The 27975-nt window shown below is 43.3% G+C and overlaps 3 protein-coding genes across 11 annotated transcripts; 2 read left to right on the top strand and 1 right to left on the bottom strand.

Moving 5' to 3' along the window:
• Nucleotides 1-7: 7 nt before the first annotated feature.
• Nucleotides 8-3664, top strand: tmed1a (transmembrane p24 trafficking protein 1a). Its single transcript, XM_029160121.2, has 4 exons — nt 8-411; nt 1038-1135; nt 1209-1395; nt 1477-3664. Exons 1-4 carry the CDS (start codon nt 235-237, stop codon nt 1693-1695), a joined length of 681 nt encoding a protein of 226 aa, XP_029015954.1. The 5' UTR covers nt 8-234; the 3' UTR covers nt 1696-3664.
• Nucleotides 1739-23734, bottom strand: dnm2a (dynamin 2a). Of its 9 annotated transcripts, none has more exons than XM_055510654.1 (22): nt 23246-23732; nt 18077-18150; nt 17682-17831; nt 17181-17384; nt 16857-16955; nt 16611-16771; nt 16385-16527; nt 16137-16272; nt 15965-16032; nt 15258-15396; nt 13324-13410; nt 12628-12698; nt 11743-11796; nt 11472-11523; nt 10517-10528; nt 8309-8419; nt 6801-6910; nt 6556-6667; nt 6303-6467; nt 5917-6140; nt 5559-5822; nt 1739-2425 (listed from the first exon to the last, which is right to left on the bottom strand). In XM_055510654.1, exons 1-22 carry the CDS (start codon nt 23404-23406, stop codon nt 2395-2397), a joined length of 2628 nt encoding a protein of 875 aa, XP_055366629.1. In that variant the 5' UTR covers nt 23407-23732; the 3' UTR covers nt 1739-2394. The 9 variants fall into 9 exon arrangements, with proteins under 9 accessions (XP_055366629.1, XP_055366627.1, XP_055366626.1 ...); XM_055510652.1 differs by lacking the exons at nt 1739-2425; nt 15258-15396 and adding exons at nt 3000-5323; nt 14495-14633 and having other exon boundaries at nt 23246-23733; XM_055510651.1 differs by lacking the exon at nt 1739-2425 and adding an exon at nt 3000-5323.
• A 202-nt stretch (nt 23735-23936) lies between these two features.
• Nucleotides 23937-27180, top strand: qtrt1 (queuine tRNA-ribosyltransferase 1). The gene is made up of 9 exons (XM_029160098.3): nt 23937-24268; nt 24360-24428; nt 24550-24688; nt 24801-24995; nt 25102-25240; nt 25329-25404; nt 25491-25600; nt 25989-26073; nt 26940-27180. Exons 1-9 carry the CDS (start codon nt 23981-23983, stop codon nt 27090-27092), a joined length of 1254 nt encoding a protein of 417 aa, XP_029015931.1. The 5' UTR covers nt 23937-23980; the 3' UTR covers nt 27093-27180.
• Nucleotides 27181-27975: the final 795 nt, after the last annotated feature.

Raw genomic sequence — 27975 nt, 5'->3', positions numbered from 1 at the left:
TGCCACCTGTAGGACGAACAGCGGCGCGGCAGCTTGTATTCACGCTCCTTGCGCATTGGGCTCGCTCGCCCAGCCTCGCTCTCCAGGTGAGCGCGGTGCATTGCACCCTGTGGCCTCGGGCCTCGGCGCGTGGCTGCAGTCCAGACTCCGTCGCGCAGGAAGCGGGCCCTCGCCGCGTCGGCGCGGCATCGACCCGGGCCGAGGCGTGGATGGACTTTGCGCCGCGGCCGGAGAATGACGCCCGCGTCGGCTCGGCTCGGCCTGCTGGGCTGTTTGAGCTTAACTGTCGCTGTGACTTTGGGCCTGGGGTCAAACCAGCATGTGGGCTTTACTTTTCTACTGCCGGCCGGAGGCACGGAGTGCTTTTACCAGGCCGCTGCCAGGGACGACAGCATGGAAGTGGAATACCAGGTGAACACACTGTGTCCGTCCGTCCTGCATGTCCGTCCAGAGAAGGGCCCCGGGTTCTGATCCGCTTGGAGGCCCTGATCTAATCAGAAATCACATACCGCTGCTGTTTAAGAGGGTTTAAGAGGCAGAAACACTTAAATGTGTGCGTGCGGTTCCACCCGTGATCAGGTCACACTTTGCACACACTTCGCCCTGCGGCCTCGGCCTTTGCCTCCTCTCTCACACGACCGCTGCGCTTCCGATGGGGCCGCGTGCGACACGCAGCCGAGGTTTCAGGCGGCGACGCTCCGAGGCCCCGGCCGCCCGTCTTTTGTTATGGCCCATCAAAGCTAAACCGTGATGCGGTGGTGCCTTTTTTTGATGCAACCTTTACACAGCAGTGCAGACAAAAGAAGACCAAGGATCTGAGTCACTTGTGGAGGGTTTTTTTTCTCTTAGAGGAGAGATCAGACAAGGTGATAAAAAACCATAGCATGCCCTACTTTAACTTGAGGGTTACCTGGGTGCATTGAAGGTAATGAGGTAAAGAATGTTCCAGTGACGCCACAGGTCGGGTTGGTAGACAGCTGTGGTCCCAGTCCTGTTGGGGCAGGATTGGACCTGTCTTCATCTTATTCTTTTTACAGGTGATCGCTGGTTCAGGTCTTGATGTCAGCTTTGCCCTCATGTCTCCCAGTGGATACAGGGTCTCCTCTGACTCCAGGAGGTCTGACGGCATCCACATGTGGGTTCCCAGTGGTACTATTTGGTTTGATTTTCCGTAGCGAGGTGGATCCCGAAGCTTTTTCTTCCCACAGGGTTGATCCCACAGAGGACGGCGACTACCGCCTGTGTTTTGACAACAGCTTCAGTAAACTGTCAGAGAAGATGGTGTTCTTCGAAGTGCTCATCAACAGCCAGAGCAGCGCCAGCAGAGGCCGAGACGAGTGGGCTGACGCGGCCACGCCGGAGAGCCTGGTGGGGTACCAGCTGGAGGACATCTGGGTGAGGGACCGGAACCGAGCCCTCCCACGGCCTCGGGTCGGGTCCGGCTGTGTGACGCTCTCCTCCTCCGTCTCCCTCCAGGCGAGGATGGAGTCCGTGCACCAGCACCTCGAGAGGAGCCGCCAGACGCAGGCCGTGCTGCGGGCCTTCGAGGCCAGGGACCGCTACCTGCTGGAGGACAACCTGTGGCGAGTGTCCTTCTGGTCCTGCCTCAACCTGCTGGTCATGCTCGCCGTCGCCGCCGCGCAGATATACACGCTGAGGCGCCTCTTCAGCGGCACCAAGCGCGTCTGCACGTAGTGGGAATGAACTCCAGCATTCACAGACCACACACACACTCACACACTGTTCTCACCGGAATGCTAGTTTATTAAATTACAGACACCACATTCTTCATCAAGTTCGACTAGAAGCTACTTACTTTATTTTACTTTATTAAACCAGCTGCCGAAACAAGCAAAACAAGGCCTGACCTCCTGAAAGTGCACTGTAAAAAACATTTCCATTCCATCGAGCCTGTTGCTGTTCAACTCATTTACTGTGATAAAAATATACCCATTACCCAACCACTTTGTTCATTTGCTGGTTTAACAGGCAGAACTTTTTTTCTCTAATATATTTCATTGCATTGTTGTTGTTGAACCACACGGGCCAGCTCACTTTCCTGTTAAATAATCAGCGTGTGATGAGGTTTCACGAGTTGAAAGTGACACTGATATGACAATGATTATTTCTCATTCTGACTGAATGGATTGACTTTGCATTTAGTAGTTTATCCCTAAAAATGATGTTATACTGTCTCACAAACTACAGAAAATAGTAAACAGAAGGAATAACAGACACCAGCACTCAAGCAATTGTTATATTACAAACTTAGAGAAAGTAATATTCTAATTATATATTATTTACAGTGATCGAGCTGGTTTATTACTGAGCTAAAGGTACATTGTTCTTCTGTGGTCCTGAGGTCAAAGTCGTCTGCCGTCCACTGGGGACTGGTCACCACTGGTCTCGACGGGGAGCCGGACGCCTGTTCAGGAACAATCAGCCAATATTAATGTCTTATTCACACGTGCACTACAGCAGGACATACTACAGCATGGGCACCTGTGAGACGGCTCAGCTCCAACTAGAAGATTATGAGATATGAGACATAAAATCAAAATGTATTTAAGACAATTAAATGTTTATAAGATGTAATAAAACTGCATGAATGCACAATAGTTAATATTAGGATATATTTTCACTTTGTACACTAAATAACAATATATCTATAATTAATTTAATTTGCATGTTCTAATAAATTCCATCACCTTTTCATTTTTTTACTGATCTCTCACATTTAGTAAGAAATGCAGATAAGTAACAGTGACCATTCTCTGAACACTGTTAAACCCCTAAAGTAGGTCACATTACTAAGGTTTCCATGAGAATGTCTGCAGAATAATGTTGCTATAGACTATATAGACTATGTTGCTATAGACTATAGAGCTATGTGTTAGATGTAGAGACATAGGCAGGGACAGAAAAACCCAGGAGGGGTCCCACATTACCTGAGACAGACAGAAGACAGCGGGTCACACAGGACACAAGAAAACACCAACCACCAGAGAGAGTCCCTTTATTGTACACAACACCTCTTTATTTATTCTGCGTTCTAAATCAGCTCATTTTGTTTATTCAAAAATCAATGAATTGCTACAGAGGCACTTGACAAGGGGTTTGTAAAACAAAAAGATATTTGAGGGTTGCCTTCCCACCAAAATCCAGACAGAAGAGGGGAAAGAGGAAAGAGGGAGGGTACAACAATTAGAGAGAGGCAGTGTTGTCTAAGCTAATGTATTACAGGGCATTTACAGTCTGCGCCTCTTTCGTGAAGAGGCTCAAAAATGTCAGTTCCATCAAGCAAACGTGTGTAACAGTGACACAAAGATTTAAAGTGAATGGTTGTGAATCCACATACTCTGTCTTTTTAAGAACCTTCTCGCCTTTGTGGCGCCGTCACTGAGAGCCCGGCCCGTAGACAGGGGCAGGGGAGGAAAAAGCATGTTCTGTCTCAAGACTGTGTGGTTTATAAAGAATTCAAAACTCGATCTCTTTGTCTTGTCAGCCCGGCCAATTACTTTCCTATCCTGTGTGGTGAGCGCAGAGCGACGGCTGCGCAGCTTCTGAAGACAGGATGTGCTTTCTCACACGCGCCCACCACCAGCTCAACACCTCTACTGATCAAACCAAAAAAAAAAAAAAAAAAAAAAAAAAACGCACAAAACATTCAAGTAACCAAATGTTTGACACCCTGCTAGACTGGTTGCCCCTGAAACACCTACAAACAGTCAAGAAACCTTGATTTTAAATGGTCAAAGAGCCATCAGAAGAGATCACAGCTGTGTGTTGTTTATTGTTAACACTGGGGGATGGTGGGTGACTTAGAAAAGCTATAAAAATGCAACAACCCCCACCCCCCACAACAAATGCCCAGTTATAAATAATTCATAAATGTGTTAAGAGCGTCTTTTAATCTCACCCCATAAAGTTTTCTAACATGCTGGATTACTGATTTTAATCATAAACATGTTTATTTATTAACCCTGCATTTAAAAGGAGACAAGCGCCAACTCCCCAGTTTAAGCCACCTATGTACAACAATCCGCTGAATGCATGAATGCAGAAATAGTAGCAATAATAAATGTCCTTCACAACTAAACTCAGAAGGAGATGTGCCCACCCCTCAGTGCTTAGTACCACCTTTATACGATTCATCCTAATCTACACACCCCAGCTCATCACCGAGCTTCATGCTCTTGGAGAGGAACCTGTGCCATGTGCTGTGTTTGATATGATTCAGCAAATCCAGGAATTAAAGTGTACTCAAAGTTTTGTTCAAGTTCAGGTGAGGCCGATGGGATTCAAATTTGAGGTATGAACCACTTATTATATTATTATTATTAATATTATTATTATAATAAAGGAGGCTTGCTACGGTGTGCAGCGCCTCAGCCCGTCTCCCTCCATCCCTATGTTTTTGTGAATAGTGTTCAGTAAAGGACCACAGCACCCTTGTTATGAGTGCTTCACTTTAAGGATAGATGGTCAGACGTGCTGAGATTCTAATGGTCAATCTGGCCAATGTGGTTCAACTATGGAAGGATTCACAAAAAGGGAATGGAAGCATCCTCTCTTCCTGTCACACGACCCTAACCTGTGTCCTCTCGTACTTTATATTTGCTGCAATTAGGATTTAAAGCTACATATGGTAGTTTAAAAAGGACAAAGTCGCTCAAATAAAATAACAAAGAAAAAATGTCATTGACACCACCAAAAGAAAAACAGTGATCATTTTACCTATTTTTCCAGTATGAAATCAGTTAGGAAATGAAAACCCAGAATAACATTAACGGGTTAGGTCTGTATATTACACAGATCTAGACGTGGGCCTCGGGGCCAATCTAGAAAAGGTGAAGGGAGGGGAGAGGGTACCAGCCGAGGTTTTTAAATGAGCTTCTGCTGGGAACACTGTCAATGGAAATAAATTGGTTAATATAATTAAAAAGCTCAAATCTGAATTTGATACAGGTCTTCTATTGATAGAAGCTAATGTATCCCACAGATGATGCTTTACATTACACAATTTCCACAGCAGCCAGATATTAATATTTAAGCAGTTATGGGTTGTCTTTCTTTCATGTGCACTGATTAAGACAATATTAGCAGCTTATTAACCTTATTTGAATAGATGCAATAATATGGCTGGTCGATGCTCATTTTGCAGGTTAATCAGTGGGCCCCCTCCCCTCGAGCCCCCGCCACACACCCAGACACACAAACAAAAACTATTAGGTGGGCTCGGCCACGTGTCTAGTCTAGCAGAGAGGGCTCAGCAGGGCGGATAATGGTGGGTCGGTGAGAAGGAGCACCGGGGGGTCTTCGGCTGCAATGGGGAGAGAAGATACAGAACAAAGAGTGAGACGTGCTCACAAAGTGGAGAACCCAAAACAACCCGACAGAGAGTACAGAGGATATGTAAGGACAGATGGAAAGAAAGGAGGAGGCGTAGGAGACGAGAATGCTGGATCCAAGTGAGAGTAAAACACGATAAGCTAGACCTGAGTTTTGAACAAAATGCGGTAAAATATTACAAACATATCAATAAGAGAAACGCTTACCTGGGAACACCTGGTGGAATGCGGTTGGGCCGGGAGGGGATCTGTGGGGGTGCACTGAAAGGATCCTGGAAGTTGTTGAAGGCGTTTGTGGGCGGGCCTGGACGAGATGGGATTGGTGGTGCACCAAATGCGGGAGATGGGTTGAGAGGGGCCCCAAAGGCAGGGGAAGGGTTCATAGGTGGTCCTGGTGTCGGGCCCCGAACAGCCGGCGGACGGGTGGGCGGCGCGGTGGATGCTGGGGCCGGCCTGCGCTGAGGCGTAGGGCTGAGAGGTAAAGTAAGAAGAGAAGAAGAAAGACTGTCACATTGAAGCTATTACTTTAAATGCTTCATTGGACGCTAATTAACCCTCTACTCACCTGACTTCTGGGATCCAGGAATCATTTACAGGTGGGGGTACGGGGGTTGAGATGGTGTTGGTGCTTATGTCCCCAATAATGGTCAGTGCCTCCTTGAGTGCATGATACATGCGCAGCATCTCGTCCCTGCGCTGAGCTTGATCAGCTGACTCCTCCATGAGGCTATTCTGGTCTCCAGATGAGTAGAGGTAGGCCAGCAGCTCAGAGTGGATGAAATCCTTTGACTGACGAAACACAACATAAGTCATAAGCATGACACTATGTATTAAACACAAGGGCAAACAAAAAAGATATTTGACATAAGATATGCTGAGTGGACAACTGTAGAGTATGTGTGTAGAAATTAATTTAACTATAAATGGACAGTTCAACAACACTGGACTCACACTGTTGATCATGAGGTGCATGATGGTCTTGGGAACAAGGTCTCTGATGGATTTGTTGATGATGCCAATATATGAGTCTACCAGGTTGCGAATGGTTTCCACCTGTCGCTCCAACTGAGGGTCCATAGAAAAGGTGTCGGCGGGGGCGGCCTCTTCATTCTCAACCTGACGAGAACAGAGGTGAAGGATGCAGGTAAACCAACTGCACCAACAGGGCAGCGTGCGTTAAGAAAGAGACACACGGATCACATACCTGGTCTTTCTCTGGATAAACGCCCGCCCTGAGGAAGGATGCTTTCCAACTGTCCACATCGTCTTGAGATTCACAGGCCAGTTCTATTTGGCGAAGATCCTTGTACACGTTCCTGTGTATTTCAACAACAGACAGACAAGAGCTTGAGACTTGGGCTTACTGACAGAAACGCAAACAGGTACGATGGATACTGGTTAAAAAAAAAAAAAAAAAAACAGGCTGATCTGTAAACAGCACAAACTGACCTTTGCTCAGTGTTGAATATTGCAAAGGTGTGCTTTGTGGACATGAAGCCCTTCTCCACATCTCTGATCTTAAGGTTATCCAGCGGCAGCATATACTTCTTTTCTTTTTCCTAGTATGCGACAGACAACCGTATTTATAGTAGGCACAGGTGAAAACAGAGTACCCAAAACCTGGGCCATACCAAGAAAAAGTAAGCATGTCTTTACATTATTATAACAGATAATGAAACAAACAGGGTAGGAATGCAGTTCCTGTGTGAACGACCACCAAGCTGGCGAAATGGAGACGTGTGTGATGAGGGACAGGAGGAGCTGGAGAGATGGGAGGGGCATGAAGGAGTTTGGGGGGAAGGGGTGCCAGCTTTCACTGTTAAGCACGGACATCTGGAAGCATTTACGTCTGCACTAACACAGGGTGGCGCAGGTCCAACAGTTACATCACCAACGAATCCACACGACCCCCCACCCCACACACGCACATACACAGACACACACAGTTAAATGCATGTGCGAAGAAAAACAAACATAAATGAGTCTCATTGAACTGAACAAACATATTTGACATATGAATATATATATATATACACATATGTTTTACACTAAAGCAGATATAAAGGTCGAAGGCCCAAACCCTTAAACATACAGTAGGACTCGTGTAGGAAGGTCGCACACACTTGTATGTACAAAGATACGCGCACACACAAAATCACCCCCCCCCTTCTGCAGTAACCCAGTATGCTTTCCTGCAAATTCCAAAGTCAGATCCCGGCTGGAACATTTCAGCCCGCCTGCCTGCCGAAGATCAAGCGGTGAGTGAAGCAGTGAGTGAATGTTCAATCTATGTATTTGCGATCAATTGTAGACTAAATGACTTATTTTGAACTTAGTCGAAAACCAGAAGATCAGTGAAGTTTTTAATTGAGATGATTTTTTAGCAAACTGATCCTGGGTCCTTCAATCAAACATTTCAAGTTGTCTATGATAGAAAATCAGATTTTGTACTAACTTTGAGAACATTCAACTCAACAAACATGCCTTCAATCTTAGATTTAAATCTTTTGAACTCTTTATTACAAATATATTGAGGTTTCCTTAAAAATGATATGTTTAACAGGACCATATTTTAACAGTATTTCTTAAATGCTGAGGTAATGTTTGCTTAATGTGTCCTCTGTACCACCGTCCTGTGACTGTGACCTGCAGCTGCAATGACCTCAGGGTCCTTCCTCCCGAGTCCCACACCCCCCCGCCTGCCCAGTGTTCAGACTACCTGTTCATCAGGCTACAGCTGAACAGTAGTCTGCACATTGGTTAGGCTGGGCTGGGATGCACACACACTACAAGCCACCGTAGGTGATGACAGCAAAATGCCAACTTCAAACCGTTTACAAACAGTGTCAAATCCAGGGTCTGCATATTTATGCATTGCTGTGGTGCTGCGATACATTGCCAGATTGTGTCATATTATCTTAGCTCGCCAGTGTGCCATTGAAGGAACAACTTCTCACCTCTTCATCTTTGTACCAGGACAGGGACTCAGCAGTCAGAACAAACCAATACTCCTTGGAGCCGCCTTTCATGATGCTGATGTTGAGGGTTAACCAGCCTTTTCTGATCACCTGCACAGCGGAAAAATGATGTGGAAGGAAGACAGGTGGTAGGGGATCAGGAGGGTGGAGGGAAAACAGCTTCATTAATTAGGCTTCCTTTATAACATGAATGTCCTGTGTTCGTAAGTGTTGCTCTATTTATAATGGATATAAGTAATATTAATAAAATCTTACCTGCTAGGTCACACGGATGTTTCACTACTTTTTAGCTTTATGTTTTATGTTTGCATCAGAATCTAACATAACAAATATACACTAAAACACGGAAACATGGAATTTGAACATTAATGAGTAAACAACACGGAGTGAAAACAACACAGTGACTCATACACAGTCACACATACTGTGCATAATGTGAAAGCATTAAGCGTCTACAAAGAAGGTTTAGTTGCATATACTGAGGAGGTACACAGTCCAACAAACAGGACCAAACAGTGTCGCCAGTCATGACACAGGCTCAAAGACCAAAGGTCGGCGGTGGTATGTTAGTGTCATCAGGTCAGTAAAAGGAAGCTTATGATCTGCTTTAAAATGATCAGAATTAGTAACGTTCACTGAAATTGGATCACAAAACAAGACATCTAAGTAAATCAAAAGACAGGGTAGAGAAGGAGTCAAGAGCTGCTATAGAATCAACTAAATACAGAGTTCTGTAAATAACTGTTATAGAACTGATTAAGGAGCAGAATGGATGTAATTAAAGTTCTAAAGAGAAGGAGATAATGCATCAAACTGAGAGGCCAAATTCTCTGACAAAAGGCAAGCACTTTACAGAATTCAACTACTGTATTTCAGTGTCTTTCCACATAGTCTCTCTTGTAATTTGAGTGCAATTCAAATTGTGAATTGTCGATTGTCCATTTCAAAGCCTGTACTACACATCTCTTCTAAACTCCATATCCAGCAAATGACTGGAGTGAGTTATTGAGATGAAAAAAGAAAAGAAAAGAACAGCTCATTAGTTCAAAAGCGCCAACATAAACATGGGAGGCGGCGGCTTAGGAGCTAAACTGGTAGTTTGCCTTGACGAGGAGGAACGTAAACCCAGAAATAGGGTAACATTTAAATAACCCATGAGTTAGAAATGTTAGAACCAGGTTAACGTTTGAAAGAGGGAAATTATGATATGCAAAGGAGTTCCAAGTAAGATGCTTTTGTTTCACTGTGCGTTTAAACACATTTCTGTAACTGTAACTAATCAAATAGTGAATTAAAGAAGATTGTCTTACATTCCCAGAGGTTTAAAAGCATATAATTGGAATTAAGTGTGTCAATTTGTCTCTAGTCAGTTGTTAAAATTAAGAGATTTGAAAAAATTTTAAGATTTATTAGAATTTGTTCGAATTTTAAAAGTAAATCACTGAGCTATATCACAAAGCCATGAGCACCAATCACATAGGTAACAGATGATTCTGATCAGTTAATACAGAAAACCAGGACATTTTGTCTTTGATTTGCATGACATTGCTTTTGATCACTCCCCCCTGATTGTCCCATGTGACATTTAAGTTCTCACAAGGCAAACGTTTGGGTCACCGTGCATCAGATGGCAGCAGGGGAATAAACCTTTAGACACAAGAACTGATGCTACCCATGGTCAGAGGTGGAAAATGTCCCTGTTCTCTCACTGAAAAAGTAAGCTGTGAAGTGCCACGAAAGGAAGTAAATTAATTCATAACACGCTTAAAATATTTGGTGGATGAAGTCAAATGTCAGTAACAACCCCAGTGGTGCACAATTATTGACAATTAATGTCCTAATAAAATTAAACCAAGAATTATGAGCGCAGAGATGTGCTGGGTGTTATTGTGAACACAGCTCCAAATTACTGGTGCTGCTAGAATTGAATCTGAGCTCAGATTGACCAGTCTGAAGACTCTACCTTTTCCTCGTGGGCATCTCCAAGTACGAACAGCTGCAGAGGGTTAAGACAACTTATTATGTCAAATCATCAAGCTCTGTAGTAGCAGGAGTCGTTCATTCTATTACTTGACCACACTCGCCCTTACCACCTCTATGACCTATGTATGATAGCCTCAGTTCATCTGTATGGCCTACCCCTGCTGCCCCTTAGCAGGGTGCGGTTTAAATCTGTGGGGTACTTACCAGAATCTCACCCTGCAGTAAGAAGAAATTAAAGTAGAGGATGGGGCAGTAGAACAAATCACAGCCAAAACAAATGAAAAAGCAAGCAAGCGAAGATGATGTACATGAGAGATACAAGGAGGAGGAGGAACAAAAAAGTGACAGGTTGGGAGGGACAAGAGGAAAAAGGAGAAAGAAGGTAGGAATCATGAATTCAATAAGAAAAAGACAGACAGGGAGAGAAAGTGAGTGACAGAGAAAGAGCAAGAGACAGCCAGAGAGAGACAGAGAGAGAGAGAGCAAGAAAGTTACATGCAATTAGAATTACGTCAACTATAATACAATTTGGTTATATAATATTTGTTGCTCGGCCAATAGGAGCGAGGTCCATGCACATTCTGTATTTCAATCAAACAACAGATACTGGTGCGTTAATAAAAAAAAGAAACAAAGCCAAACAATCAATTATTCCAGGATTAACTGTTGCTTTGCATGCCTCATTCGCATGCAAAATGACAAATTAATAAAAGCTGTGGAAATAAGAGTTTGTTTCTGAAATGCAGGGAAGCAGAGTTCTAGAAGTTCATTACCTCTCCCCTCACTGAAACTGCAATCTTCAATGCTTATTGGCAGCAATATAATCATAGCTCGATGTCTGATGAACGCACATTAGAGGTCATCAAAGTTGAATGACGATCATTCTGAATGTGTCAGGAAACTACAGGTACTAGCTTGAAAACAGCGTGGACACACACCAGCCAATCAATATCAGAATTAGAAGAGACCGGGACTGGGTAAACGATAGGTATCATTAACAGGTAGATAGGTCGGGACAGATTAATGGTTGTGGGCTAAATCACTGCTGTAGTCACATATATTCACAGGGTTGATTAATAGCTTGCTAATACGATGCATCAGTCAAGAGTGACTAAATTTGGGATTGGTGAAAAGGCCAGAGAGAAGTGATAAAACGTACCTGGTTGGGCACGGCCCTCTTCTTGTTTACAGCCGTGCTCCTCTGCTGGGCACTGTCACACAGGTGGACAGAAAAGACCATAAATGATGACATCACACCACACATACGGACACACTAATATTCACATGGCAACTTTTTTCAAAATAAAAGTACAAATTTGCGGTAAAGTAAGCAAATCTTTGAAGGTTATTATCATACTACACACATGAATGTGAGAGTGGGTAGACTGTACACCCTACCCTACATCCCTACATTCTGCTTGTCAGCCCACCTGTTGTTGCCGTACCCTGGGGGGCTACCGTCATCCAGCCTTCTGTAGTCAAGACTGAAAGTGACGTCATGAGAACCGTTAAACAGCCCTGCCGTACCTCTGGTACATTACTGTAATCCACTCGCCATGCAGAGGCTATGCATATGCCTTCACACACGCACACGGGGGGGCCGCTATGTTACACAGTCAGGGACACAACTCCAACAGAGGACACACGCTTCTCACAACATGCTACTGTACCAGCTACTTAAGAAACCGTGAGATCTCAACCCTTGACTCTACACTGCTTGGGCATATACCACAAAAACCTATGGGTGCTTTGCAGGTTGCACATGAGTTTCCATTGCACACCATCACAACTATGACAATGCATCAACCGTCCATTCCGGTAGAAGTAAAACCCTGCAGCAGACAGTAAAGTGTGTGTGTGTGTGTGTGTGTGTGTGTGTGTGTGTGTGTGTGTGTGTGTGTGTGTGTGTGTGTGTGTGTGTGTGTGTGTTGGGGGGGTTACTGCTGCATGCAGGAGGGAGAGGTATACAGCAAACGCAACCTTGGTCACTGTGGCATTCACATGCTCCGTTGGGGCAGGATCACCGATCGACAACCTACGTCACAGTAATGCAACACATTTTTCAATACGTAGCCAATTATAAGCAACACCTTGATTCAGTAGCTGTGAAGTAGGGATGATTCTTAGCAGTTAATGTGGCAACAGTGTTCCCCATGAATTGACTTCTTAAAGTTACAGGGTGCATTCACAACGTTTCTGAATGCTCACTCACAAGCGGCACGTAGTTAATCACAATCACAACGTCTGCGCTAATTCTGGGGCCGCCAGCAACAAGCTGTAGTTGTAGTTGGGCTAGGGATGCCGCAGGTACCTACTTAGCAAACCCTATGAAGTCCTCATGGTTGGTGTTGATGTAGGACAGCTCAATGTCAATCAGGAGCAGAACCTTAAAAGCAGAACATCATTGTTAGAATTAAACTAAACAAGAACAGACTACACAAAATATGAATAGATTAGGCTCTGGTGTACAATCTTGTGTCAAAGTCGATGGGAATTAGATTTATTCTTATAATTCTAATCAAATATTTCCATCTTTGAACTAAGCTCAACTCATCTGTCACTCCCTGAGAAAGCAGCTACTCAACAGAAAACTATTATTACTTGTGGTTTCTATTGATAATAATTGATAATGCCCAGAAGAGAATACTATTACACAACCAATTGATTTTTGTTTAATTTTGTAGAGCTGTGACATGATTATGATAATGACTAACTACAAAAGGTAACCAGAAAAATATTTGAACTGCCCTAAATTAGAGTTACATTTTCTCAAGTTTGACAACTTTCAAAATCCGAGTTTATAGGAAACCTGATTAAAAATTAAATGTACTGCTTTTAACCCCAGGCAGTAAAACAATCAATTTTACAGCCTTTAATGTGCAGGTCTTACGTGACTTGACTGCAACTGACGGTAAACTTTAATCCTGGCAGGATGTATTCAAGTTCTACATTTTGTATATTAATACAACACACAAGGTGTTACTTCTCTATTTGATCAACCAGTGGCTGACCTGGTCTTTGGTCTTCCCTTCTCTTTCTCTGACATGGGTGGTGACAATCCTCTCAGTCTCCTCTCTCAGTCTGGGGTAAGAATTGAGCTGAAAGGAAAGAGCACACAACTGCAGCACCGAACTGAGACATGTACACATAGACACAAACACACACACACACACACACACACACACTTACACGTGACCTTAAGTTTAATAGGACTTACCAGTAACATAGAGAAACAGGTGTGAGAAGTGAGAATAAGTAGAAAACAAAGAAAGGGGAAAGAGACAGTCAAGTGACATTTCTGTGTCTGACAAATTCAGGCAACCACAGTCCAACACACATGCACACAAACAGATTTAATTAAAGTGACAGTCTGCTCTACAAGGTGATGGGGGCATTCACTACCGTCCAGGGATGACTTTTGTAGAAACATGTTCATTGTTTCAGTCTTTGGAATAATAACTTTACAATCTTTTTTAGTTTGACACAGCAATAGTTTGAAAACATCATCCCTGGTCGATGGTACAGTTTGGATATTACTAAATGTTAGTGGGAATGGAAAAGTGACAGCACGGGGTGAAACAGAAGTGAACCTTTGAGACAAAGCAGAACAATGAATGTTTGCTTCAACATTTAAATGAGTGAAGTGCAGCCCTTGGTCCACAAGATGGCGCTGGAGTACTGTTGCTATGGAAACACTCAATTCAAGCTGCCGCTGTGCCCACAGAGGACATGGACAATTTGTATATTTGTATACACCCTACACTCTCCTTCCTTCTGGTTTAGCAGATAGCAGAAAGCCACTCTACCACGTGGGCTAGCAAGAGAGCGAAGTAAGGTTCCACCAAACTGCCCGAACTGACAGCGTATTGAGGTTGGCAGCGATTAAGGAAGCCATAGAAACGAGCAGAAAAAGACATTCATTTAGCAGCCGATGCTAAGGCTCAGACAGCATGTGGGACCTGGATAGAGCAGGTTGAATGTATGTTTGAAATCTCAGACATGAACAAATTGATGGCTGAAGTGGAGTGGGTAAGGGCAGGTTATGGATGTTTCAACAGCAAGCGATTGGGATCTACCCAACTTTACTGGGTGGAACATTGTATATGGATGACAGAAATACACATTTACATAGTAAGAAATGTCTTTTTATGGCATCCTGCCTGCCAGTGTGTCCCTGGTTACCTTAACTGCACACTTCATGACGAGTGCTGTGAGCTCAGACACCACAAGGTCCACACACTTGAGGCTGGGCTCTTTGAGTTTGAGAATCTGCTTTTTTACTATCGCCTCGAAGGCCAGGTCAGGGGTGAAGAGCCCTGTTCTGAAAGGCCACGGGATCAGTTTACATTTGGGTTCAGTGGTGAAGAGAGAAGGACAGGGAGACATTAAGAAAAGAGAAACAAAAGACAGACAGGAAGAGGAAAGGAGAAATAAAAGACAAAATAACTGTTTAGTTAGTTTTTTCGAGTTGTATACAGGCAGATCAAGTAGTGAGGACAAGCCACAAGGTTTTTCACATCCAAATCCTTATATAGCCAGTTCCCCTGCAGACATCACCTTTAAATCAAAGCCACATTCTAGTCTGCAGACAACCAATGTTTTGCTGGCAGTGTGCACCAGGCTGTGAAAGTTGCAGCTTGTCCAGAAGAGACCAGAGATGCTCAGACAGTCCCCGAAACATCTCGTATTCCACGAGGACACGTCAGCCGTCAAAACACTCCACAACACGACAGCGCTGCCTGCACAAAGGGCTCACTGGGCCGGGCTAAGTAGAGGGAAACTGCACAGAACTTTTCTATGTTAACACAAACTATTTTAATAACTAATCCAGACATGGCAGGAAACTATTAACTAATGTTCTGTGCCAGTACACGCTCTGCCACACCCACGGTCGCCCATGCCCTATGTCTCGGCTGGGTCGGGAGATGCTGGACACCCGCAGTACCTTGTTGCTGCACTGTCTGAATGTGTTGATGAGCTCCTGAATGACCAAATCGACACATTTGAGACAGGGTGTTTTCAGCTTAACGATCTGCTTTTTCACGATGGCCTCAAACGCCAGGTCTGGAGTGAACAGGCCCGTTCTGAGGATTCACAAAGAAACAGACGCACAATGGCAGACAGATGGAACAGTTAACACAGAGGCCAAAAAAATGATGAACAGGTGACTGAGGTTAAACACCATGGGAAAGAATGAGACAAAAATAAAAGTCAATCAAGTGTCAGTGTAATTAAACATAAAACTACAAATGATATGACAGACAGGACAGAATCAGCGAGAAACACATGACAACATAAAATGCAGTGTTCAAAGACACACAAAACCTCATAATAATTGAAGGTTTAAGCAGACAGAAACAGAAAATGAGTAGGCGGCGTTGCAGGAGATAAGGGGATTGGTGAAGGAAAGTAGAATAGAGGAAACACATTTCACGTACAGCAGAAATCACGTTCTGAATACACCTCTTGTAGCCTGTAATAGCAGGGCTTTGATTATAAAAACGTGAATGACAGAGAAGAATAAAAAGCATTGATGAAGGAAGAAAAGCAAAGCATGTGGCCACAAAAGTGGTTCAAGTGGAAACAGCATAAACACATATTAAGCTCAGTGGGTGGTTACTTTGGATGTCAGGTAGATTTCTGGTCACTTGCCTGACACCGTGGACATTCTTGATTGCGTGACTGATTTCTCGCCTGAGCTCCTTCTCATCAAAAACAATCTGGAAGACAGAGGTGAAAATGATGCTTAGGAGCACTTACGTTTTTGTGAAGACTCCCACCTAAATCAGTAATTCGCCACCACAGCTCCTGGTGGCACACTAACCTTAACCAGCTCGAAGGGAAAGCGTTCGTGGAAGATTCGATTTATCTTGGCGCCGCCTGAAAGCTCATTGGTGTCCACCTGATCCCCGGAGCCCTCGATGCGCTTCTCAAAGTCCACACCGAACTGCTGCACCATCCTAATAAAAGGTCCACAAAAAGAACAATTTGATTAAAGAATACTGTCCATTACATCATCTCACCCCGATTACAACATATGACGTTTTGTAATAAAGGAGCACATGCACCCACTGCAATAAGGCTTTGGTTTTGCGGGTTGGGTCATCTGGACGGAAGTTCTTATACTCTTCCACTTCTTTTTCCAGCGAGAGGAGCTGACTCTGCAGCTTGCTGCGCAGTCCTGGCAAGGTGTCTCTAATGTGGTTGGTCAGTTGCTAGTGACAAACAGAATCACTACTATTACCAGGTCTAATGACAGTGGGTCAGTTACATTTTACAGGGTTAAGAACTGACGAACCTGGTTGAGTGCCTTTTGTAGATGTGGGGTACCCATGCGTTCTGCCATGTGTCTGTAAGCAGGGTGGGACAGGAAGAACTTCCTCTCTGCACCCAGGGCAGCGCGAATGTCCTTTTTGCCATCGATGTCTTTCTGACTGCGGTTCACCACACCGATGTAGCCTACACACAACGCTCAACGTCAGTCGCTGGAAAGTCAAAATTAAACCCTGTCGTGGTTTTGTGCTGGTGTAAACATAATCCCCACCTCTACGCAGTGGCAGCAGTTTATTTTCGAGGATATCCTTTGCATCCGTCCCTTCATCCATCAGGTCCAGTTTTGTTATCACACCAATTGTACGCAGACCTGCACAAAAAGTAAAGTGTAAGAATAAAACAGACGAATATGGACAATAATACTGTAGTGGTCTTTAAACTTTTCTTAGCCTTCCTGGTTATTTATCTATTTCTCTTCTCCGTAATAGGCGTTGTTTGGAACCCATTTAATTCCGTTTTAATTTAGTGTCAATACTCTGTGTGTAGTATTTGCCAGGTGTTTGACATCTGAGCTACCAGAAAGCTGTACGCTCACCCTGCGGGTCCACCTCCTTGGCAATCTTCAGAGCATCCGAGTTGGCCAGGTCAGTGTTGGCAGGGGTGACGGCCAAGATCAGACAGCTTTCCTTGGTGATGAACTGCAGCAACATGTCCCTGATCTGGTGCTCAATGTCTTGTGGCTGATCTCCAACAGCGACTTTAGTCATTCCCGGGAGGTCAATCAAGGTCAGGTTCAGCACTTGTATGACATTAACAGGAACAAATAAGGTTTTGGCACAAAAATTATCAATCACCAGTCGACATGTTTTGTGTGTCTACAACATAGCGTCTATTACATACACAATAAATCACATTATTTACAAATGTATGAATTAAATAACCAGATGTGAAATATTATTTGCTTGTGTTCTGTGTGTCAGCACGAGACACAAACCTCTAATGCTTGACAGATTTATTCCGTTGTATTTCATCATTGTACAGACTAAACCAAAGAGGACAAATCTGACAACATCTGACGATTAAACTTGTGAATTACCATTTGGGGAGTAGACTCTCAGGTTTATTGGGATGGGAGAGATGCCTTTGTTGGAGCCTGTTATCCTGTCGGTCTCCGCTTCGATTTCAGACCGCACCTCATCAAAATCCACAAATTTCTTTCCTTTGCAGTGTAGAAATTCGGCATATTCTTCATATGCAGAAAAAGTTAATAGACAGAAAGAAATTGAGAAGTGAAAGTAAAAGGTACAAAAAAAGAAAGAGAGAAGAAGACAGCAAGGTAGAGACAGAGAACAATACCAATAAATTAAATGGATGACACCAGCAAATACCATAATGTGGGCCCAGCTTGAGGCACTGTGGCTGAGAGGCCGTATGCAGGCCAAATATAAAAGATGACAGGGATGCGGCTTTGCATGGGACAGACACACTCACCTGCTTTATTGTTCACCAGCTGCAAAATCAGAGGTCTGCGGGTGACAATGCCTGATCCACGTGGAAGAAAGTCCCTGAGAGACGGGAGAACAGTAAACATTGTGAAAAGGGATAAAAAAAGGCAACAACACATAGGTTGACATGCTGAGCAAAACAGGACCAACTGAGGACAAAGAAAGCAAAGGAAAACAGTGACATAGAGAATGTCCAATGGCTCATTATACCGGTACTTCGTGTCCATTTTCCGCCAGCATGGCTTCTGGTAAATTGATGGGCGAAAAGAATTTCACGCCTCAACAAATCAAATGTGACAAAGTAATTTTTCCTGATCATTAGAGATAAATTCATGGATGATCACTCTCGCTGTTGTGTGGGACCAGATAGAAATGTATTAGAATCAAGATTATTATTATTATTATTATTATTATTATTATTATTTACAGATGTGTACACTACAATACTCTACGTTTTTTATTTACAATTCCAATGCCTACACCTTGAGAAGATCTATGAAGAAACCCCAGAGCTTATTAATGACAAATCTACCAGGCTGCTTTAAACACGTTTTATTTCCATTCTGGTATATCAACAGTTACAATAACTCTAGAGGACAAAAACCCTAGAGAACCAAACAACACAATGTGAACTAAAAAATGTCCCTTCATGTCTTAAAAGGAACATTTAGTTTTAACTTAAATAAAAAAAATACTTTCCCCTTTGTTTTTTCCCATTTTATCTATTTTTTAAGCCTGACTACAGATTTAAAACGTTTCAGTTGGTCACTTTTGTGTTTCTATAAATGAAGGCTGACTCAGTACCAGGAAATATCAGTTATGATAGCACTTTTACACACTAGACACAGGCGTATCGCTTGACACGGTCTCAATACACTTACACTTCAATACACTTCAATTTCAGAGTTAATTCATGCCTCTTAACCAGCCACGGTTTGGACCATGGGATGAATGAACCAATGGGGACTTTTTATTACAGACAGTCTGCTTGTTGCTGTGTCACCAGACTTGAGGAACGCTTAGTCAGCCCTCACACCAAGCTCTTCCTCATGTTTTTCTACACAACCCTCCCAGGTCTTAAGTCCTTTATGCTTTTCTGCAAACACCACATCTGACAGAATCGCCAAAACCCCTCCTGGAGCAATCCTAGCAGCTAGTGTCCCTAACCTACATTCCCACTTTCCTCGCTACTGCCAGAGCTACAGGCCTGAGAGAGCTATGGTGGTGCACAGCATGCCTGCTGGCTTCAGACTGGAAGCAATGTGTCAGCTACAGGACGAGGAAAAAAAAGAGACTACGCACTGCCTGCCATTCGTAGGTTGTGGTCCCTTTGTAAAACATGAGGGAACGTTCTGGATATTCCTTACGTCAACAAAAACTCACTAATCCATTCAGCGCTGGTGCTGTGTCATGCACATAATGTAAAAGCACCCAGGCATTCGTCCACGCTGTGAACAGTATAGAGAGCCATGGATGAGGGCGGGGATGGAAATAAAGATCAAATCTACTATACGCTGGGGGGAAAAAAGACAGACTGAAGCAAATGGAGAAAGGCTGTTCGATGCCACAAAGAGATCACAGCAAGGATAACCTTTTCAAGAGCTGCTACAGTATTGATGCATCACTCCAGTTGCAGCCGTGTCAAACACCGTCTTACCAGGTCATAAGACTACAGCGATATGGGTGTATTTAAAAAAACACTCCCAAAGATAATCAGAAATCCGCTTCTGAGACGTAATACGAGGGCATAATTGAACCAGTCAGTCTTCATGGGCAGAAACGGATAAACAGCAGTGGCATTCTGAAAAGAAGCGCGCGGCCAGGACTCTATTATTGATGCGCTGTAAATGATAGACGAGGCTCAGCAGATTGTGTATCAGTTCATGCATTATGAATGTCCAAGCAAAGAGCATCAGTCTGCGAGCCTCCCCTTCATCTAACACAAGCGAAAGCTAAAGCAAGGGAGAGTAGGCTAGCGGTAGAAAGACAGCATCAACTCCCCTCCCCCTGCCTGCCTGCCTCGAAAGCATCTGCCTGTGACAGACAGAGCAGCGCCGGCGAGCCGTGGCTCACGTCGGAGGAAAACTGGCGTGAGAAACGCTGAGGTTACAGTTGGGTATACTCTCACAGGAGGATGATGTACACAAAATGTGTTTGTGGTTTAGTGGCGTAGATCCCATGGGCCTATGGCGTAGCAACGAACATATAATTATGGCTAGCCACATTCCCACACCACGGTCTGTCACAGAGGGTACTGAGAGGCATCAATACGAAGCGAAGCCTATTCAAGCTGTACCAAAACCCATCTGCTTAGTGGAAATTCTCTTCACTCTCTGCCATTCTGCTGTCTGGGATTCTTCCTCACAGGGTTGCCAGCTATGGTACAAACAAGCAAACAAGCCATGGGTGGACATTCATGTCCATTTTTTTAAGTCTTTTCTGCCATGTGAAGTAACACAGAAACAGACTAACCGCTGCCACATTTAGTTATTTAACTTGACAGTCTTGTAAAACTTCGACCTTAGGACAACTGAAATCTTCTACTGGCTACAGATCTGATAACAGTCTCCACCCAGACCAGCTTGCAGTGCAAGATATGCTGTCCTTATTCCCCGCAGGGACATCACAATAGTTTCTATGGTACAAACACCTTTTTTTCTAGTGAGTATTTTGACTTGTCATAGGAAAACCACTGGTACTGTATAACTAAAAACAGATATGAGGTTTCAGGTTCATTTAGCTGTATCAACAAGTAAAACACGCCTAGTGTCAGGGCGATGTCACTGATGCACTAGAATGGCATGAAGTCATTTTTACTGTTGTTGGTTACGTAAGTATCAGTCACGAGAAAAGTCAATTTGACCAGCTTGTTATGGTGATGGGCAACAGATGTTGATCTATGTAATGTATTTAGTGCAACTTCAATGTCCCAGCAAACATTCCTTTAGTCTGCCTTAACACAAGCCTGAGCAAGATAACAACACATTACCAATGAGAGAAACACACAAATACCCACTATTTAGCCGGAGTAATTTGATTCAATTCTGCCAAGCGGAGTATGCAGACCAACCAGACAAACGTGAGAACAGAGGCCCAAATCACATCGGCAAGATAGGTCAAGCAGCAAATCCTACATGACCTGCCAATGCTGAAATTCAGGTCTGTGTTTGTCGGGGCGGCTACAAACTACAGCGCAAATATGGTCAAGCCCTGCTTTGGTGTCCAAGGTAATGTCAGGAAACGGATGACTCCAATGTCAATAGACTAAAAAAAAACATGTCATGGTTCAGTTATGAAGATTAGCTTATTTACAAACAATAGGCTGACATTTGAGCAACACACACCCTTCCATCTCACTGCAGTCAGGGAACAGATCCTCAATGTGCTTCATGATGAAAGTGCGCGGAGCACTGAAAGACACGCACATTATGATGGCAGAAAATTTGCCAGTTAAATAGACTGAAGCAACAAGTTTACGTCTAGCAGCTGATGGTTGAAGTGTGACGTCACCACGGATAATTTGCAAATCTGTCTTTCAACACTGAACAACTATCACAAAGGACATAGCCACTGGCCCATCCTGTGCATAACCACGGCCTTAGATAAACAATGAGTCACCTAATATGAGTGTGTCTATAGTGCGATCTAACAACACTCTGTTTAAGGTTGAAGTAAGACTATCAGTTTGGGGTCGACGGTTGACCCCAGGTTCACCTACATGCATTAAGAATAGCTGATGAGCTTCATATAGTGTGAAAACTCTTAAATGCAATGCATTACAAATGTGTAGACATCTGTATAGCATAGCATACTTGCAAAGTCCTTGTGCAATGGTAGCAAATAGAAGCGTTAATCCTGTCAACAAGTAGGAAGTGGAAGGCCAATCACAGGCAGTGAAATTGAGGTCACCATAAATTCTCTCATGTTAATTTTAACCAATATGTGTCAAGTGCTCTCCTACTCACAAGTCCCACTGGTGAATTAATTTGCACTGAGCGGGAGTCTAATCTACATGTGCGTTCTCATGTTGACAACCAAAAATATGTCTGCATTCCATCAAAACAGATGTAAATGTGTGCCTGTTCTCTACCAACTTGTGCGATTCTGGTGTCAGTTGGCTGACACACACTTTCTCTCAAGAGGGTAGAAACCTGTTTAACAAGCTGCTCTAGAGCAAACTTGTTTTGTTTCATTATCTGCACAGCAATCTCACTCACAGCTGATGCAGAAGTCAAAGACAGAACCAGTGCGACGCCAGTGCAGAAGCTCGAGACTTACACAGAATGCAGATACATCAGTGCTATTTCCTTAATTGCTGAACTTTGGCCAAAAAGAGCAACATAAGAGGAAGATATTAAGGGAAGTTGTGCCTGGTGGACGCGTGTTTGTGTCAAAAATCAAAAGAAATGCGTATAAATATAAAATGCACAGGTAATAAATTCAGCTTCAACAAAACCCATACAGTAGAAAAGTGTAACTTGACCATATCGCCTCAGAATTGTGCTACCACAAGTAAATAAAACATATTAATAAAACAATAAACCGTCATGGGACCAAGTGAAACAGCGGTGAGCCACAGGTAAACCTGTGGTCACTATATAAATGTGAATCCTATAAGTTTAAAGAGTATGTGGCCTGGAAATATATTCCATCATCAACTGCAGCTTGCTAAATATTTAAATACGCATACGTGCATATTACATAGACATACTAGTGGATTTGTTTAATATAGTCATTTGTTATACTGAAAATGAGAGTGTAAAGAGGATCCGAGCCACCACAGTTTTAGACTGCACACTTAATGTAAGGTTCTATGAGGCGGACAAAAGGTCATAATCAAACGAGGGCTTACGCTTAAGATATGGGAAAACAAAGCTTAATATAAATACGCATTAGGTGCCCAGACGGGCCTGATTGTTTGCCACGTACGCTACGTCAACCTGTTTACTGTACCTGTAACCTCACTATGAAGGCAGGTTTACAACTAACGCTCAACTTAGTTATTATTGACGTTATGTAGTAGTGGGTAATGTTAGCTTAGCTCAAACGCGGATTGCATTTCCAAAGAAATTTTAGCTGATGTAAAAATTGAGATGTTAGGCCACAGAAGACAACATATGATCTACGATTATTTTAATTACCTACAATCACATACCTGCCAACAAAATTTTCTAAGACCGAGCTTTTCCCAGCGCTCTGTCCGCCGACCACCGCGATCTGAGGAAGATCCAAATTGCAACTCTGGCCAATGGAGCTGAAAGCGTCTTGAAGCTTGTTGATGAGGGGAATCAGGTCTTCCATGCCCCGGTTCCCCATGGCTTCGTTAGCTCGGAGAGCCCCTTCAACACAACGGAGACTAAACCTAACGCTAGCCGCGCTGACTTGCTAGGAAACGTTAGCTTAGCAGTAGGTGCTCTCTGGTTACTCTGAAGTGTTGAGTTGCACCGCCCCAGACAGTCCGTACTTATATTTTACCGATGAACACTTGTGCAGTTACCGATAATGCAGTTTATAGTTGTATCATTTGTGTAACTTTGTCCTTCTAAGTATATATACGGGACACTCAGTCAGTCGAAACGGACGGAAAACTCGGAAAACAAAACTTCCTCTATACAAACGCCATCCGGTCAGAGAAAACGACATCCGATCGAAACCGGTGAATCTGGTCACGCCTCCTGCTGAAAAACCCACGTATTCTACTGGTCAATTTGGCTGCTTCTCATTCAACACAGCCTTTTGATTGGTTATTGTAAAGGCGTGCTCTTCACCCTTAACGTTAAGCTATTTTCCAATGTCAAGTGCCGTTAAAGCTCGAAGAAGAAGAAGTGATTCCTTATTGGCCAATCCAACTGCCAATTACGGGCGGGATACGTCACACGCCTACAGCAATATGGCTGCCACCATAGAGTGTGGTACCGATACAAATACTTTAGTAAGCAACATGTCCGTAAAAAAAGCTGTGGAGGCAACTTCCGCTCTCACACTTCGAATTCTTGCCGAATGCCCAGTGACAAAAGCAAGAGCTTGCGATTTAATACTCCCTCACAGCTCCGTTAGCACCCCGGTGTTCATGCCCGTCGGCACCCAGGGGACTCTGAAGGGGATCACAGTGGACCAGCTAGAAGGTCTTGGATGTCACATTTGTCTTGGAAACACATACCACCTGGGCATGAGACCGGTAGGCACCATTATAATATTAGCAAATATTATTTTTACTTATTCTCATGTCTTAGTAGAGTTTGTTTTATAATTCAAACTCTTGTCTACAGGGGCCTGATTTAATCGAAAAAGCCAATGGATTGCATGGGTTCATGAACTGGAAGAGAAATCTATTAACTGTGAGTGTATTGTCACTAAAACAATAAGTCGAAGATGCTAAAGATACTTGTGTGCAAAGCAAATACAAGATGTACAGTAGTTGATGTGCTTTGTGTTCAGTGTGTTTTTCTCCACTTATAGGACAGTGGAGGGTTTCAAATGGTGTCTCTCGTTGAGCTGTCAGAGGTGACTGAGGAAGGCGTCAAGTTTAGATCCCCCTATGATGGCAAAGAGATCCTTCTAAGCCCTGAGAAATCCATCAGCATACAGAACAGTCTGGGTATGAGTAATACAATACGTTTCATCAATGTCAAGAAAAAAAGGTGTCGAAAGATAATCTGAATGTCCTTCATGACTTCAAGGTAGCTTCTTCTTTTGCTGTTTCATTCCAGGGTCAGACATCATGATGCAGCTGGATGACGTGGTCAGCAGTACCGTGACAGGACCCCGGGTGGAGGAGGCCATGCACAGATCCATTCGCTGGCTGGATCGCTGCATATCGGCCAATAAGAACCCGGACAAACAAAACCTCTTTGCCATCATCCAAGGAGGGTTAAATGCAGACCTTCGCAAGGCCTGCTTAGATGGTAAAAATGTTCAGTGGTGATCATGCATTGTACACTTTCTCTTTTTTTTGAAAAGGGTGATGAAGGGTCAGACTTATGCTTTACAAAATACATTGTCTTCCTGCAGAAATGACTCAACGCAATGTTCCTGGTTTTGCCATTGGAGGTCTGAGTGGAGGAGAGGAGAAGGATGATTTTTGGCGGATGGTCACACTGAGCACTGACCACCTGCCACGTGAAAAGCCCCGTTACCTAATGGGTGTAGGGTACGTTTGCTGGAATGATTTGTTCCACTGTGTGCACTTGCTGTGGTTTTTAATTAAAAGTGAATTTGTGATGTTCTACATGCTGCAGGTATGCTGTGGATTTGGTGGTGTGTGTCGCTCTAGGATGTGATATGTTCGACTGTGTGTTCCCCACCCGCACTGCAGTAAGCTCTTTTAATCCTGCACACCAATACTTTAATAATGGTCAACTGTTGTAATAGATATTATAAACTATTTTTATGCCTCCCAGAGGTTTGGCTCTGCCTTGGTGCCTTGGGGATCTCTACAGGTAAAACATAAGCAGTATGCCAAAGACTTTCAGCCCATAGACTCAGACTGTCAGTGTCCCACCTGCAAGAGGTACGTTATGAGAACAACCGATGTCAATATTAGATTGATCAGATTGAAGATTTACCTCTTTTAAATGTCTCCTCTTTGAAATGTTACACACATCCACATTGAACATTTATACTGAAGACACTGAAATGATGACAGAACAAATAAGAAATATAACTGTGAACAAAAGCATTTCAAATACAAATAAGCCTGTGTCTCTCTTAAATAATTACTTCACTTAGCTTTTAATGATTCTGAACAGTGTCTTGTGAGAGAAAGATAATCAACAGAGGCTTTTCATGAGTAGTATCATATGGTGGTAGCAAACAATGTCATGTGGTTTAGCATGGTTCATGCATATATTATAAAAAGCAAGTTATACTGTATGGATGATATGCTGTTTTTTTTCCAGACATAGTCGGGCTTACCTACATGCTCTGTTTAAGAGCGACACTGCGGCCATGCATCACATCACCATCCATAACATTTCCTACCAGGTTAGTAGTGGAAAATTGATTTTAACACTAAAATTAAAAATATTAATGAATGTCGTTTAATAGCAAAAGATAAGAAGTGTCAGTAGCAGCACAAAAATACTAAAGCTTTTTAATGTTGCCGTCCAAACTGAGGTGAGATGCAATGGCTTTATAAGTGAACACATTATAAATTATAATGGAACCATGTGAGGACAGGAACCAGACAATCACTCCAACATAGCTCCAGGAGGCCTCTGCAGAGATGACAGGACCTGCCAGAAGAACAACCCTTCCAACGGCATCAATCAGGTTTATGGTAGTGGGGCTAAATGAAAGCCGCTTTGCATAAAAGGCACATGACAGCCTGTTTGGACTTTGGTGAATGACATTTAAAGGATGCACAGTAACTCTTCCAGCCAAAGCTTCTGCCAAACAACGTCTGTGGACAGACCGACAGACTGCGGGTTTAGTGAGGTTTCCCATTCAGTTGTACACATCTATAGATGATTTGCCACCAACAGTAGCATAAACTCTGCAAATCCCTCCCTGCAAAGCTTCTAGAGACGTACCAGCAAACACAGAGTGTCTGCTATTAACAACACATCATTAAACATCTCAACACCTTCATAAATAAGAGCTCTGTCATTTTGCAGTATTGAGTGGAGATTGATGGGTAGTTGGTTCTTTTTCTGTCAAGTCTAAAGGGGCCTGAGGCCACTGCGCACGTTGCCATGGTAAATAATAGCATGTAAGCTGTACACACTGATGATGCTGACCTATAGCAGACCCATATAATCTGAAGGTGAACAATGGAACTAGATGATTTCCCACAGGTGGTCAATAATCAATTCATTGCTCCACGATTTATCAAGTGTGTCTCTTTGCAGCTCACCCTGATGAACTCTGTGAGGCAGAGCATTGTGGAAGGCCGCTTCCCTCAGTTTATACAGACGTTCATGAAGCGAATGTTTCCTTCTCGGGACCAGTACCCCAGCTGGGCTGTGGATGCCCTCGCCTCTGTCAACGTCACATTGGAATAACAACAATTTTTCTTCAAATGGACATTTTGAAATGAAAGGTTTTATATCTTTTAAATGCCCTTTTTAATAAAAGATTGCTCTTTGTTTATTTTTATGCGTCCTGTTTTGTCACTGAAAACACTGGCTTTTGATCTGACTCTTGAAGCCGTATTGTCTTCCGCATCAACCATCTTTACTCAGTCCGTGCAAATTGTCCTCAGAGTACACATTATGATAATGTGAGACTGGATGGAGTTTAAATGAGGTTTGAAACACATGAACTATCTCCTGTGATATGCCAGACATTTTTTGTTGTTACCATGGCTACACAGCTAAGCCCACCCACTTGAAATGAAATGTTTTTCCCTTCTTGTCAATCTTTCTCCTTTGTGGCTGAGCGTATTACAGATGTATTTGCTTTCGTAAACGACGACAAGATGAATAAATGCCTCCAAACCTACGTCGTAGCGGACTTGTCACCCAACTCTTTGATTGAATGCATGACTGTACAGTAGCTCACCATAGATTGTGTGACCGTGTCACGACCACCAGAGGGCAAAGCAGACAAAAAGCTTTGACAGGAAAGCTGAATGATCTTCTGTACAAGTTTCCAATGAACCAGACACCAGTTCAGCTGTATATAAATAAAAACAACATACTATTATAGTTAAATCAGGTAGATGAGCTGAACTGTGGGAGGGGAAACCCATAGAATCATTTACCAACAGTCTACACCATCTTAATATCAAATTATTTCTGTGACCTATTGTTCCTTTCATTAATTGAATTGGCAGTAATCCTTTTGACCTTCTATGTGAGTTTGCTTGGGGCCTACAGGGCTGCTGGTCTATCAGGGCTCGTTTGTAGGTTATTAATATTAATCATTTAGAGTTAATTTGAATAA

This window comes from Betta splendens, chromosome 8 (genome assembly GCF_900634795.4).
Source record: "Betta splendens chromosome 8, fBetSpl5.4, whole genome shotgun sequence".
NCBI lineage: Eukaryota > Metazoa > Chordata > Actinopteri > Anabantiformes > Osphronemidae > Betta > Betta splendens.
The sequence above is the reverse complement of the archived record's forward strand: the minus strand, read 5'-3'. Positions and strand labels throughout refer to the sequence as shown.

Bases quoted from the DNA above. Each gene is read 5' to 3' on its own strand.
- tmed1a (XM_029160121.2), top strand. From the start codon at position 235: ATGACGCCCGCGTCGGCTCGGCTCGGCCTGCTGGGCTGTTTGAGCTTA. The intron at 412-1,037 runs GTGAACACACTG...TTCTTTTTACAG, and splicing joins GCATGGAAGTGGAATACCAG to GTGATCGCTGGTTCAGGTCT. The intron at 1,396-1,476 runs GTGAGGGACCGG...GTCTCCCTCCAG, and splicing joins ACCAGCTGGAGGACATCTGG to GCGAGGATGGAGTCCGTGCA.
- qtrt1 (XM_029160098.3), top strand. From the start codon at position 23,981: ATGGCTGCCACCATAGAGTGTGGTACCGATACAAATACTTTAGTAAGC. The intron at 24,429-24,549 runs GTGAGTGTATTG...CTCCACTTATAG, and splicing joins GGAAGAGAAATCTATTAACT to GACAGTGGAGGGTTTCAAAT. The intron at 25,601-25,988 runs GTACGTTATGAG...TTTTTTTTCCAG, and splicing joins CAGTGTCCCACCTGCAAGAG to ACATAGTCGGGCTTACCTAC.
- dnm2a (XM_055510652.1), bottom strand. From the start codon at position 23,406: ATGGGGAACCGGGGCATGGAAGACCTGATTCCCCTCATCAACAAGCTT. The intron at 16,273-16,384 runs GTGGGTGCATGT...ACCTTTTATTAG, and splicing joins AAAACCAAAGCCTTATTGCA to GATGGTGCAGCAGTTCGGTG. The intron at 14,634-15,964 runs GCAAGTGACCAG...GTGGCCTTTCAG, and splicing joins AAGAATGTCCACGGTGTCAG to AACAGGGCTCTTCACCCCTG.